General features: G+C 36.4%; 1 protein-coding gene across 5 annotated transcripts in view; it reads left to right on the top strand.

Moving 5' to 3' along the window:
* CADM2 (cell adhesion molecule 2) overlaps positions 1-15,541 on the top strand; it is a 549,455-nt gene that overhangs the window by 459,639 nt on the left and 74,275 nt on the right. For all 5 annotated transcript variants that reach the window (XM_079299722.1, XM_079299720.1, XM_079299721.1 and 2 more), the window contains one exon: positions 3,349-3,439. In XM_079299722.1, coding sequence (XP_079155848.1) covers positions 3,349-3,439 — 91 coding nt within the window. The remainder of the gene's footprint in view (positions 1-3,348; positions 3,440-15,541) is intronic.

Genomic DNA, 15,541 nt, shown 5'->3' with positions numbered 1-15,541 from the left:
TTCTGTGCTCAGAGAGGGTAAAAGAAATGTAAAGGCATGTTTGAACCTCAATTCAGATTGGTGGTAGCAATCAAATACAGCTCATAAATTCCCCTTTACTCAAACTGAAGACTGGAGGGCCAGAGAAGCTCTTGCTGCTGCAGGTGGATGTAACTAAAAAAGTCACTGTTGTTTTACTGAGAAAACTGCTGTGGTGCTTACACCCACACAAACCACTGTTTTTTTATAGAATTGGACTTTCCCAAAGCCTATTCTTTTTGGAATTCTTGGAATTCTTTTTATCTCCTTCGTAATGTTTTTAGAACTCAGGATTAGGACATATTTGTAGATATTGTAAAGAAACTATAGTCACCACTCCCTTCTTCAGAAGAATTCTGCTTTGAATACTGATCCATGATATTTTATTGTCATGAGATTTCTGGGCTAAATACTAAAAAAACATATAAATTATTAAAGTTCTGGTAAGTTCAACTGGTACAGATTGGTAATTTCTACTGACTTTGGATGGAGGAGGAAAATATCTGACCAACATTAAAACCATTGACTCTATTCCTTTTGTTTGTTTTGGTAATAGAATGAGATTTTTTTTTTTTTAAATATTTACATTACTTATAGCAAGCTGATAAACATATCTGAAAAGAAATAAACCTCTTACTGTATTGCAGCTCTTGATTTTCTTTCTTTAGGCTGTTCCATAATGTTGGTGTTTGCTGGAGATCATGTGATGTTCCAGTTGTTGCAATTAATTATTTTAAGTGTGACAGGTCAAAACTCAAAGTATTGATGGAGTAAATTTGTACTTTTCAAATTCTTTTAAAATGAGCAGTCACAGTGGGAAGTAGTATTTTGTAAGAGCATTTTATGTTCTGGAAAAGTACCAGTCTGCAGGGTTCTATCATCTTTGTTAAAATAAGATATTTATGTTAGTTTGGATTCATTTCAATTATTCCGAGGATTTCTTCTCATTAAAATTATTGCTGTGAATGTGAAAATAGAGGGCAGGTTTATCTTCAAAGTTTTCCCTTTTTAAGTGCACACCTTAATTCTAGAGAGAAATGAAGCATGGCCTAAAAAGAAAAAAAATGGAAACAGTAATACTGTGAATAAAGCACTCAAAATAGAATATCTGGTTTTTGAAAAAGAATCATTAATAAAATGCAAAAATGTTCCATTGTTAGTCTCCCTAAAATTATATATTTTAATTAAAACCTGTGTTTCCTGCTTTAGAGAAACAAGTAGCTACTGTTTAAGTCAATTAGCAGGGAAAACCACTAGGGAATGTATTTCCTACACCACTTTGTCATCCTTTAGAGAGTAAAACATAAATATAAGACCTTTCTTTTTCTGTGTGAGTAAGCTCTGTTTAGAAGTGGAGAACAGAGAGCTGCCTGGTGTATTAAACTGGGAATGGAAACTTCAAGTTGGGGGAAACAGCACTGCATTGATCCATGCAAAGGAAAGTTTGTCTGGAACCCTCTCCAGTTTTACTTGGGTCATTTACAATATTGCATAAAATGCTGATAATTTCTTAAAGTATTTAAGCCACTAATAATAGCTAGATGAACCTTTAATTTCTTCCTTCACCTGTGGCAGTCAGGATTACTTCCATCAAAGTTTTGCTCCTTTTCATATTTCTCTGGAAACCTCTTGATCTCATTGCATTAGTTGTCTCCCTCCCTCAGTTAAATTCTTCATGTATTCCTATCTGATACTAATTTGCTCCTCTGGTTCAATGTATAGTCAAGAGAGTAATTTATTCATCTTCAACAGCACCACTGAAATCACAGAAGTACTTGATGCCCTGATTTATTAAGGCACTCGAGGTCAGTGCCTTAAGCATGTGCTAAAAATGAATCAAATGCCACCCTGGCCTCCAAAGGATTAGTCACCTGCATAATGGTTGGCAGGGTCCTTAAAAATATGAACTTGTGGAACAGATTTGCTGCTGGTGTAAGGTTAGTGAAGCTGTTCTGGAAAGCTGATTGATGCTGAAAAAACTTTCTGTGGAATTACAGAGTCTGCACTGAGCCTTTCCCTCTTTTTGTCTTGTTCCATGCTCTCACTCTGTGATGTGTAAAAAAATTTAAAAAATCAAAAGTTAGAAAAATTTTTCCATAATTTTAATTGTTCAGATGCCATTTAGGGTTCAACAGGACTATTGGCATCTCAATTAGCAGCTATATTGTTACAGCATTTTTTTGTTTGCTCAATTTTGTGGGGTCATATTGTCATTCTCTTTCACATTTGCTTGATAACAGGACATCTGTGGTGTCACTGCTGAGGTAAACAGCAAATGCAAATTGAATGAGACAAAACTTAGGTACCCTAGATTTGTAGGATAAAGTGGTTTGTATCAGGAAGATACAGAGAAAGAAACTGAGGAAAAATAGAATTTTTTCTACTCTATCTGATTTTTTTCTTCTTTCACTGTAACAATGAACTTTGTTTTTCTTCTTCCTAAGGGAAAAATGTGCTACATATCTTTCTTTACCATCTTTTTTTGTTCCTTATAAAGGCACCCCTCTAAGTCATTTGTTGACAATGAAAATATATTCTTGCAAGCCAGGTGGTAAAATTTTTTAAAAGTTGAAGATCTACTTCAAATGCCCTATTCAGCATGAATTCACAGTAGTTGTATTGAGTATCTTTTTGCAATTAAAACTATAAAACTAATCCAATCACATTGGACAGATTGCAGAATCTTCTGTAGTGCTTTTTGCAGATACTTGAAACATTCTCTTTGCAAATTCTGCTTAAGATTGTTATGGTTTAGGGGCAGCTTTATTGCATTTCAGAAATAATATCCTGTAAAATGTCTGTAACAAGGTATTTTATCTGAAAGCCTATTGTAGCTTTCTTATTATGAGTTTCAAGCTTCTGCAGCAACAAAAGGGTTCTTATTCAAGTGTACACTATTGCATTCATTCCTCTAATAGCAGCATTCCATCATATCAGCCTAAAAATAGGCAAACAATTGCATGGAGTACTTGTTATTCATCCTCTATATTTTGGGGTTTTTTTTTATTATTTTGTTGCTAGATATCAGACTTTTGGATAGATTCATGGAGTATTTGCATCAAATACAGAAAAAAAGAATTGTTTTCTCTTAGTATACACATGCTTTCTGTCTATGTCTCCTAGGGATATAAAGAGTTACTGGTTTAGTTACATTGGTCATTTTTATTGCCTTCCTGAAGACAATGGAAGTTGCACAAGGCTCCATATGAAACTGTCTCCAAGTGTAAATTAAATCTGTGGTTTAATCTGTTGTAAATAGAGAAGAATGTACTCTTAGATAATAAATATTTTTTGTGTATATCAACAAGTTGTCTATTTTTTTCTTCCTAGATACACCTTTAGTTAAAATCATTTCTTCCAATTCATGGCCTGAAGAAGGACAATCTATAATTTTGACTTGTGAATCCAAAGGAAAACCAGTGTAAGTGATTTAACAAGTAATACGTTTTTTTGTTATTTTACTTATTCTGCTGTGACTGCAATCCTCAGCTGCAGGAATCTACTGGCTTTGTCTCCTCCTGGGGTGTAAAGTACTCTCTGGTATAGAAAACCCCTTGAAGCCTGTCTTCATTAAGTGTCTGTAGAAGACTAGCCTTTTACTTTGTCATCTATTTTAGTTTTCAGGAAGAATTCCAGCTGTGAGATTTTTTTTCCAGTCAGACATATCAACCTGAAAGGTGTGCAGGTTTAATCTATCTTTGTTTACATCATTGAATTGATGATAGAGGAGAAAACATCTCATGAAAATCTTCCTACACCAACCAGCCTCAGCAAAAATATATTGAACTCTGGCTGCCATTTAGAGGGGAATTTGAAGTTTAATTATATGTACAAGTTGGCTGCCTGTTTCTACCAGGATTTGAAAAGGTGTAGCCTACTTTAAGAATATAAATTGTTTTCCTTGAGTGTTAGCATCTTTGCTATAAATGTCTTTAAAGACAAATCTGCAGAGGTTAACCCTTGGACAGAATCTACTACTTAAATAGACTTGACTATTGAAAACAGTAACTGCTCAGAGGAGCTGTTATATATTTACTCACAAATATATATATAAATAATCCAATTGCTTAATATTAAGTTTTTATGAATCAAGTTTCTTAAATATTGGCCTTCTGCTCAAAAGGTCAATATATAGTATAGTGATGATACACAGATTTAGAATAGCCTTTAAAATAGTAATGGAATAATATTTTGTATCTAGAAAAAGTGCAAATTGCATGACAAATATCATGTCATTTGTGGCTGAATTTCTCCCTGGTGTAACTTTAGTGACTTCATGGAATTTCTTTATGTAGAGGCCTGAAGTCAGAATTAGGTCAAGTAAGGCATTTAAGTCCAAAATTTCTGTTTTGAAAAGATCTTCTGAGTTATGCCTGGCATAATTTAAACTCCATTGGTACTTTTTTTTTTTCTTTTATGTTATGTGCCTGCATAATTTTAAAGCAACTCCTCCATCCAGATCTTGACTGGGTGAGCACCTAGATAATGCTTCATCTCTGCTTGAGACAAAAGCCCTGGAAGTCCATCTAGTCTGACCTGTGTGCTTCTGATGTGTGTGTCCTTCTGAGAAAAATACTTCTGTAGGTAGCACAAAAATCCATTGTGAACCATCTCTTGCTTTTATAATGTACCTGAAGGAGAAGGAATTATCCTTTTATCTCATATCCCTTGAGCATTCCCCTGAGCATGAACAGGTAGAGTCTGTTTCCCCCTTATTTTCAAAATCTGCTGAAGATGTGCAAGTGCTTAATTTTAGGAAAGAGGTCAGCACTGATTGCTCTGAGTGCACTATTGGGTGGGTGATATTTAGCATTCTCCTTATTTCAGTGTTATTCTCATGACTTGACAGGAGACAGCTAAATGTGGGGTGCTCTCTAATAGACTTGAGGCATTCTAGTCCCACTCAGCTCCTCCCTCACCAGCAGGATCAGGGAAAGAATCAGAGGAGTAAAAGTGAGATATCTTGACCTACACAGTATTTTCTATTTGGTGCACATATTATTCTGGACATACTTTATAAGGTGTTTACTTATTTATTTTAAGTAAAGCTGTGTTCTGTCCTTAAAGGATTCAAATTCAAAACTTATATATGGTTTTGAAAGGGGAAAAAATCCTCACACTACAGAATTATCAAGACAGGAGATCTGTATGTGGTAGCCTTTGGGGCACAAATATTTTGCCAATAAATGCTTCTCTAATTGTCCAGGCCACAGGCACTGCCAACATCAGCTGCTCTCTATTGCTTCATTAGGTCAGTTTTTCAGGGCACAGGGCCAGTAATAAACTGGCATCCTCCTGGGAGCAGTCTGCAGTGGCTTAGCATGAGAAACAGGAATTTCATGCTCCCAAGCACTGACACTGGCTGGGAGAGAGAGAGGAATTGGAGAGTTCACAGAGCCCAGATGTGTCAGTGGCATGAGGTAAGTGATGAACTGTTGCCTCCATGGAGAGCTCAGGGCCAGCCATGGTCCTTCACAGCACACTATGGGTTAATTTCTGTGTGTTTTGTGTCACACATGATCCAGCCTCTCCTGGATCCTGTAGAACTTACAGGTGAATTTTTCGTGCATCTCTGAGTAATTTTCACAAGCTTTAAAATGACATTTGAGGTGAAAACTGGGAAAGGGTGAAGCCAGGTGGTGGCATTGATAATACTGATAGCTGCTGCTGAGTATTTCTTTCTCAACAGGGAAAAGCAGGATGAGGCTAAAGCCAGAATGCACTTACACCATCTTGCAGCTCATCACCAAGCCCTTCCTGGAAGGGATTCTGTCTCTCAAACCATGTGCATCATCATTACCTTGATTTTACCCTGATTTTTCCTTACCCTGTATGTTTCCAATCTACAACTCAGTCCTGAGGAAAAGCCTTTCCTAACTTACAGTCCTGTAGCAGGAAAAGGGAGGGAAGACTTGCTGAAACCAGCACCTCTGGGAATTCAGCTGCACTCTGCATCTCCTGCTGAAAAGAGCATCCTCCAGAGATACAGCAGAGGGACAAAGAATAACTACAAAGAACTGTACAGAGGTTAAATCTAGGGCCCTGCTGAGGTTTCACAATTTAGGGTATAAGATTTCTCTAGACCTGTCATTAGCCATGACTTTAGACAGAAGGAAAAATGTTCTCACTGGATGTGAGCAGCATCAGCTGTCCCAGCCTGTGATTTGGGCTGGGATTATCCAGGTTTCCAGGTGCTGTGGATGGGTTCATGTCACATTTGTGGTCTTGGTACAGAGATCCCAGTGTTGGAACAGGGCTAAGGGGGAGAATTTAGGGACATGGGAGAGGAAGATGTGATTCAGTGAGGCAGCAAAAGGGAGTGTAAAACAGACTGCACTAATTCTGTAACTGTGCTGCTTCACTTCTCTGCTCATCACTGGGAGGATGAGGATGACTCTGGTCCAGCAGACCCTGCACTAGGTTCTGTTTCTTTGAGGCAGGAGCTGGAAATGAGCCTCTTTTGGGTAACCACTGTGTTACTGCAGTGGAAGTGGGGCAATACCAATAAAAAGAGCAGGCCAGGGTTTCTGCCTGTTCTGTGATGGTTTGCTGAGGCAAGCCACGTGGATTTGATGATGTTCTCACCCAACTGTGCAGCACTTCAGGCACCAGCTCTAAGAAACAGCAGAAGAAGGCTGGTGTTTGGAATACTGTATGAATAAATCTATGACATTTTCAATTAAAATTGTCTGTTGATGAAAAAGAAAAAAGGAAATATATTCATCAGTTCACCATAGATAAACATAACTCACTCCAGGAATATACCCTATTATGTGTAATATTTTAAGGGAACTTGAGTTATACCATTTATGAGGATTTTGTCCAATTTATAAATGCCCAATTGGTAGAACAAATTTAAGAGTTTTCTTTTGGAAAACTTTGGATAGGTGTATTTGTGTTAGAGTGGCGATTCCTTTTGCAAGACTCAGTCGCTGGTTTCTTCACCCTCTTGACAATTTTGATAATATTGACATCCAGGATTCTTGTGTTTTGGGGGTTTTTTACCCTCCTAATTGCTGGTGAAAATGTATTTAGCCAATTCTCTGCATAACTGAAGTCAGAATGCTCTGTACTTGCTATCATTATCCAACAGCATTCCTTTTTTGGAGGTACAGTTGTGTAGTTTCAAACCAAATTGAATCTCCTCTCTTTCCAATTCTTAGCATTGTTTTATTTTCCAATGTTTTTGGCTGGATCCCTGGAGAGTTGTCAGTCTGTAACATTTTAATCAATGGGCTTGCCTAATATATCTGTAAAGTATTGTTGAATTTTCTTAATTTATTTATTCTTTTAGAATAATATATTTTTACCAAGACTTTGTTTATTTTCCATAGAAGGAAATGTAATTAAACTTCAGAAATCATAGACATCCTTTTTATGTAATGTCTAGACTTTTCTGAAATCATATTGCCTGACAGTATTTTGAGTATTTTAAAATAAACATGAGGTAGTTATAAAAGATATAAAAAGTAAAGAACAAAATGATCATTTGCAGTCATCCATGCTTACAAATTTTTTTAAAAGCCAATGTTTTCTTATTGCCAGCTGTAACTTCTACACACTGCTGTGTCTTAATAATATAATTTAGTGACTCAAAACTGCCCCAAAAGTAAATTCAAAAACTGACCCATAATGAAAGCAAGGTTCAATATTTAATATTCTAAGTCAGTACTCTCATCAAAGCATGCATGAAATATGTGAGTTTTCTAAGTCAGTGTCATTTCAGGAGAAAAGACATCAAAATATAATGGAATAATTAGGGCACAGGAAACAAAGAGAGAGTTAGCTGTCTCCTGTGTGCTTTAGAGAAATGTCTTTCCATTCCATGCAGCTCAGGGGAATTATAGTAGAGTTGGTTGACTAATAAAAAGTGAGTATTTGGCCTTCTTTGAGATAAATAGGGAAGATTTTTATTTCAGAAAACTCACCTAAATATCCTCCATTAGAATAATATTATCAGTGATGTCGTGAAAGTTATAGAGAAAACCACAACCAAAAACAAACACTAATATGTACAGAGTAGTATCAATTATGGACAAATGAACATTTTAATGTAAGGAAAGGTGTTAACTTTTAATAATGAGTGCACACCCAAGAGCCAGGCTTAGGCTATAAAGTCACTGTAAATTATGTGTGGGGCACCCTGTACTCTCTAGCATCTATTTAAAGAAAACTGCCTTGAGTGAGACATTTTGCAAAGGATTACTTCACCTACAGCTCCTGCCACCTCTGCAGAGTTTTCACATGTTTGGTAGTTGAAAAAATTATAGAAACATTTATCTCATGAGTCATTTTGTCACAGGCTTAAGGATGAAAGTTATTGTAAAGAAAAGAGCAGAAAATCTCTTCCTTTTTCTGAATATTTACCTTAGTTTAAATTAATTCAAAGTGGAAAGACATCTGAGCCTAAGGAAGGTATTTTGAGAAATACTAGGTGGGACACATTTGAATTTCCCGATTTTTTGTTTGTGTTTTTTTTGTTTTTTGTTTTTTGTTTTTTTAAATGAGAAATATGATAGTGATTTTCTTCCTGAAAACTGTAGCAGGTTATAATCTTTGAAGAAGATTCTTGACTTCTTCAGTGGAACAGTAATTATGAACAGTATCTATGAATGATCTGCATTCCTTACTTGATGCATACCTTCAAAAGAGAGAATTGGTGTTTCTTCATACTCATACTCTTCATATAGGCTTTATTTTTAATTTCCCATAGTATCTGAGTACTTAGAAAATATTTAAATGTTTATTTTTTCCACATCTTTGTATGATTAGATTATTGCCTCAAATTTACAGTTGGGAACTGAAGCAGCAAAAAGTCTTAAGTTTAGAATTGACAAATGTGGTGTATATTTTATGTCTAACATTGATCACTGTCCCTATTTTCCCAAGAGTGGAGTGACACAGCATCCTACCCAGGAGATAGCTCACCCTTGGTTTGAGATGTAACAGTGAGTTCTTAGCATGCCCACAAACCTGTGCTCAGGAGTAAAATCAGAATCTAAGGCAGAAAATTGTGGAAACCCACTTGACATTCAGCCATTAATATTTTGGTGTAAGCAGTTTGCCAATATTGAATTCAAACTGCATCCTAAGGGCAGGTTTAGCCTCTGAGTCATTAGTCTAATGGCCAGCCTTTTGTCCATGGGCAATTTTTTCTGTCCTGCTTTGTTATGATGCACTTCTGGCTTCTCTGGCAGGTGAGATGGAGGTTCTGTATGAAATTATTTCTTTTCTACATAGATTTTATTCACTGCTATCTGGGTTTGTGTCATGAGTACCTAGCAGCCCAGAAAGAAATGCTGGTATCAATTCTGCCTATAGGAATTATCATAAAGAATCTGGAAATGCACCCATGTTTCTGTGTTTATAAATTGCCATGCAGAATGAACCCACAGCTCAAACTGAAAGCTCAGGGAGTATCAATAAATATTAATTATTTGGAAAATTTGATTGATTTGTCCATATCCATGATTAAATATTACTCTTGCAAAACATTAATGTGGTGTCAAAGTATTTCTTCCTTAAGCTGCATATATATCTGTACATAAAAATCCTGAATTGTAGGAGTCTCTGATTTCTCTGGATAGGACCATCTAGAGGTGAAATCAAGTAAGTGGGAAAAAAAAAAAAAAAAAAAAAGAGGGGGAAATTTAGGTACTAGGTACTGGAGTTTCAGTGCTTTATGTTTAGATCTTAGTCCTAGCAGAAGGGTGGATGGTTTTGAGCAAAACTGCTGTGCATGTAACTAACCAGGAGCCTCCCTGGTGCTCTTTGCCTTGGTCCCAGAACTAGTGTTAGGTGAAATATCTTTATCTGATTTATGCCTCTGAATGCTCTGAGTTTACAGTGAGGTTTCCAGGGACACATGTCACACACAGCTTTGGGCAAGGTTCTGTAAATAAATGCTTGAATAAATGCTTACATGTATAGGACAGGGTATTGTATCTGTGGATATAGACTTGGAGAAAGGTAAGAAACCTCCCCACAGTTCCCAGCCCGTGTTCCTTGTCACTGGGAACATCTCTCAGGACAGCTCAGGCTCTCCTAATCCTGTCTTTTGTCTTGCTCTCTGTCCATTCAAAGTTGTCTTTCTTTGAATTTGGCTTGTTCAGCAGTTAGATAGAGTCTGTCTTCTGCAAATACCACTGGTATCTCTGTCCTGCCTGTCTCTTTGCCCTTGTTATAGTTTCTTCAAATGTTCTTACTCTGTCTTTTCTTTCTTTTTTTTAAACACTGCTTTTTCATCTCTGTATCTTTATCCCATTTAGGCTGTTTGTATGTTTTTTTCTGTTTGGAGAAGTGTGAGCTTCTATTTCTCCAAAAGGAATTTACCCTGCTTGAGCAGGTGATTGTTAGCTCAAACCCATCCCCTGTTAATTTGACCTGATATGATTTATCCCATGTCAGATGATGTTAATAACTTTGTTTCTTGTGGTTATTGTCCACCACAGAGAAATTTTGACCAATTTTTAAATTATTTAAATTTTGCTAATGTTATTTCCTGCCTTGATTTAGTGTGCATCTATCATATTTAATGAGTGCTCTTTTTCAGTAAAATGTTCTAAAATCTTATGAAGAACATAATATGAATTGTAGAATAAGATTCACCTGGTGAAACATTCCAGATAGGTATTTTGTCTTTGGAGGTAAATGCCAATTGTTTTAAAAGATTATGTAAATATTCAGCTTGAGACTTTCTACACCAGTATTTCATTGACATTACACCTCCACTGCAGAATTATGCCATGATGTAGTAGGTAGCATATTATGAAGCAGGTAAAATTTTTTTGCTGAGATACAGTATGTATATTGAATAGATTAAATTTCAGTTTGTATTAAACATCCTGTCCTTCTGTAAGCTTGTATCTTCACAGCTGGGATATTCTACCCTTTTTTGTAATTTTTCTTTTCCCAAATATTTTGCAGAAAGAAGGGAAATTGGTGTTATAAAAAAAGTGTGACACAGAAAGAAGCAGGTGGGAACATTAGTGGCTGTCTGAAAATTACACTTTACAATAAAGCCTCCTGCAGTGCTTAAGAACTTCCCCTTTAGTGTTCTGTAAAATGATCACATTGCCTAATAGGCTCAATTCAATAATTGCTTTTCCTCTTTTTTAAGCATCCCTTTTTTGCAGTGTTTACCCATAAAAGTGCAGAAAGTACAGTATGAAAAACAACTGCACACAGCACTTTTAGTGCTCATTAAATCCATTTTACATGTGTATGGCTTTTGAAATAATTCTTTTCCTTGCTCTCAGGTGGAAACACATGCTAAAATAAAAAAGGCCTGTGGAATAGCATAATAGATAAAATTGAAATACAGAGCAGGTAATTCTAGATAGCAAGTTACAACTGAGAAAAGTTTTGGAAGAAGATGTGATGTTTGTCCTTTTAAAGACTTCAGTTTCTGTAGACAAGTGTTTGGCTACAGTTACACATAAAATTACAGAGCTTTTGAATCAACTGCTAGTAGTAGAACACAAAAAGGCACGTTAGTATAAATGAGATTTACACATCAGTGTAAATCATACTGATTATGTTTTACAGTTCAGTAATATGTTATGTGGAACACCCAGTGTCACAGGGAGCACCAGCCCATTAAATATTTGCATTTTTACCACACATTTACACCAGCAGAATATGTATGTGGTGTAAGCTAGCAGGGTAAAACACTTCCTTCTAAAGGAGCTTTACACTGCTCTGTGGGTGAGCATAACCTCAGAAAAAAATGGAGATGACAAGATAAATGGGGCTGTGGTTCCGGCAGGCATTACAGTAAACAGGTAAGAGAAGTAACAGATTATATTAATTTATTATTAGTATGACAAATTATTCCTTGTTTGACTGAGGTAGTCTGTGACTTGGCATTGCAAGGAAAATCTTGGAGATTTCTCAGATCTGATTGTGGCTGGTTAAAAATGAAGTTTCCATACCCATACTATTCTAAGCACCATGGTAAACCATTTCCAAAATTTATATTATTTAAGAGCTGAGGACAGACTGAGTCTGAGATTTGCAGTCTTGTACAGGACAATGCTGCTCCAGAGCATTTTCCTCCAGGGGCTGCAGGACAACCCCTGCTCCTGCACCTGGATCACCTCTTCCCATTGTTTTGATTATTCCTGCTTAGAAATATTGGATTGGCCACTTTTTAGATGGAATTGTAAAGATTTACCACGGGTTAAGAAGTGTTGGTGTCTCTGGGGGATGGTGGAAGGGAGGTAAGTGGGAGACACATCAGTATTTCTACTTGATATTGCTTTTTGATTAGGAATTTTGTTGGATTTTTTTGGATTTTTTGGGGGTTTTTTTTTGGGGGGGAGAGGTGTTTTGTTTTTATTTTCTATTGCTCTCAAATATCCCTAACCTACCTTTCTACCTTGTACACACAATTTCTAGAATCTTCCTAGAATCAGACTGTGGGAGCTCTCAGCATCATCTTTATTCAGCTCATTCTTTCAAAAGTATTTATTTGCTGTTTGCACTTTGAGGCAAAAAAATCAAGTCTGGGCAATTATGTGGTAATCAACATCAAAAAGGGAAACTACATAAAAATAAAGAATCTTGTTTAAAAAGGAGTTAAAAGGGGAAACTAAGAGAATTAAATCTTTCCATGCAGCCTGAGGATTTTGTTAGAAAAATAAAAAAAGAGAACCACAGGGTCAATACATATCACCTTGCACAATCTCTTGAGAAGGAGTTGGTGAGGCTAAACAGAAGAAAAAAAATCAAAGTAATAAAAAGGGTAAAGGTATAATTTGAAAAGCTGGAGTTGTTTTCCAAAGTAAAGAGAAGATCTTGGCAGATTAAATATAAAAATTCAGTAAGCCAAACCAGCAAGAAAAGCAAGAGGGAAAAAGAAAAAGTATTTAAGGAATAGCTAGAAAAGAAACTTGAAAATAGAAGAGTTTTTAAATTAAATAATGGAAATTTTTTTAAGATCAACTGAGAATCAAGGTTTGAAGGAAGCCAGATGAATTTGCTACATCCATGTTTTCTGTGGCTGAGGAAACTGGGCACATTCCAGACTGATTCCCTCTTTTCTCAGGTGCTCACCAGCAAGATTTAAATGGATTGTGGAGATGGTTGTGGAACAGACAGGCAAAATGAGCAGCAGGGAGTCAGCAGGACCAGAAGGTTTTACTCCAGAATTCAAAGGGAATTCAACGATAGATCAATGAATTATAAACTGTGACAGGAAATGCTTAACACCACCTGGCTGGGTCAGGACAACAGAGCTTCAGGAGAGATCCCAGAATCTGTACAACTGACATCTCAAATACTAAAATTTAAAAAAAGGACTAGAATTAGCAGACATCTGAATAAAGGCAAAGCTTCATGGGGCTGGAATTCCTTTTGTAGGGGGAAAAGCCTATTTTATAAACATTTTATTCACAATCCTGGAAGGACACAGAAAATACACTTTGTGGTGGCCTATTTGGCAGAGAAGGGAAACATTTGAGCTGTTTCCAAAATTGTAAATGGTACAGAGGTAGTTGTTAAGGATTGCTAGTTCATTCTCTCTAAAAATAGAAATGTTTGAAAGTTAAAGTAATAAGTACCAGCTTTGTTGCCAAGCAAGGACATAATTTTTCATAAAATGACTGGTAAACTTTGGGAATTTGTTGTCAATGGATATGACAGATGGTGAAAATTCACAGTAATTCAAGGGAAAACTGCCTAGGTTCATGAAAAGGCAAGTCCTTAAGGTTTACAGAGTATTTTTAAACTGTGCTTGGTATCAGAAATGCCTGAGATCTGTGCTCCCTAGACATCTGCTTGTCCCTGGTGCTGGAGATAAGGGACTGGGCTAGCTGAACTTTTTGTCTGACTCAGTACAGCTGTTCCTTTGCTGCTGAGCATTGAGCAGAGGCTGCTGGGGCTTGCTGGGACTAGATGCTAATGGAGCTGGATCCCATGGAGAGCTTGAGGATATCTCCTTTACAGTGCTAAAATTATTACCATGAAGGTACTAATGAATAATTTTCTGTGTGAGAAGTTTGTGGGAACTAAAGCACTCCCCTGTCTGGAGATAATAACACATTTGGGAAAAGAAAACAAACTTCTCTAAGTAAATAACATTTTGTCTCTTTTTCCCTTTATTGTATTACCATTTCAGAAGTTATTTTTAGATGCAAAAGAAATTGACACAATCCATGGTATAGAACTTAGCTCTGAAATAAAAACACCTATAAGTTCACTGTGTATTATTGATATATTATGTTGAAAGCATAAAAAAAATTATTATTCATTATGTTTCAATACAGTGTGCTTCAACTTGCTCAAAAAAAGCAATCAGCTTTTTTTGACACTGATGAAAAAATAACTGAGGTACAAAAATTTTATGGTGTATTTTCATTCCCTAGGTGCTTCTATTAACTGTTGCATATAGCAACATATATTTACTTGTTAAGAAGACACAATTCAACAGAAGATCTTAGAAATATCAGTTATTAATGGTTTCTTATCTGGTGAAAAGAGGAGACTTTGCTTCATCTCCCAAACTTCAGGATGTTCTTACATGCATTGAAAGTCAAGAAGTGCATACCTTGGTTAATGAGGGCTGGTACTGAGATCCTTGCTTGTCATCTGAGATGCAGCACTGGTGCTTTCATCAGCTCTCTGGGTGTTGTCACTGCACCTCAAGTGCAGGAAGGAATTTTAGTTTAATGAGGCTTCTCCTTGACTGTCTTACATCAACAGCAAATTATTTCAAACAAGTGGTATTTGGACAAACAAATAAACTGTGAATGAAATTTTCAACTGTTTACTTAATGGAAAAAGTGGAAATGAATCAGACACTCTTCATTTTCCTCTTTGATTTTCATGCCAGCAAGCATTTGACCTTAACTCAGAAAACGCAGCTGGTGTTTCTTAGATGGGATTTCTCAGCTTATTGTAATAACAGAGACAAAATTTCTTGTAGATGTTGGTACACAGTGTAGGCAAGTTCAAAACATTGCAAATTAGGCATGTGAACATCCATCAGTGTAGCAGCCTCAAATATCTAAGCAGTTGAAAATCAGGATTTATCAAAGGGGGAAAAAAACCCTCATAAGAGTATTTGCTCATTAATTCCATGATATACCCTTCAGACCTCAACTGGAATTGAGGATATGACCAACAGACATAATGGAAAAGGAATTGAAAATGTGGTTTGACAGCAGTTGCTGCCTGCTTCTTGTTTCTTGCAGTCCCAGCCATTATCTCTGTGTGGCACTTCTGTATCTCCTATGTCTATCCTAAGAAAATGCACTTTTCCTAATCCTGTAACATGAAAATGTGAAGCATTTAAAACCAGTGGTGCTGAAGCTCTTTCTGCTATTTTTTTCTCTCTTATTTCTGTTAAATCAGTATTTTCCTCAGTGCTTGCTCCCCTGGCTGAGGATGCAGCATGCTTGTAAACTGGTGTGAAGAAACAGGTTTGAAGATGTGCCAGATGAGATGTTATTTTCCTCTGTGCAATGACATGCATAGTAACTAAGGTGTGCACATCCTATCATTATGCTTTAATGCAGCTTTC

Source organism: Erithacus rubecula (genome assembly GCF_903797595.1).
Source record: "Erithacus rubecula genome assembly, chromosome: 1".
Lineage (NCBI taxonomy): Eukaryota > Metazoa > Chordata > Aves > Passeriformes > Muscicapidae > Erithacus > Erithacus rubecula.
Note: the sequence above shows the minus strand (reverse complement) of the source record. Positions and strands in the feature narration are given on the sequence as shown.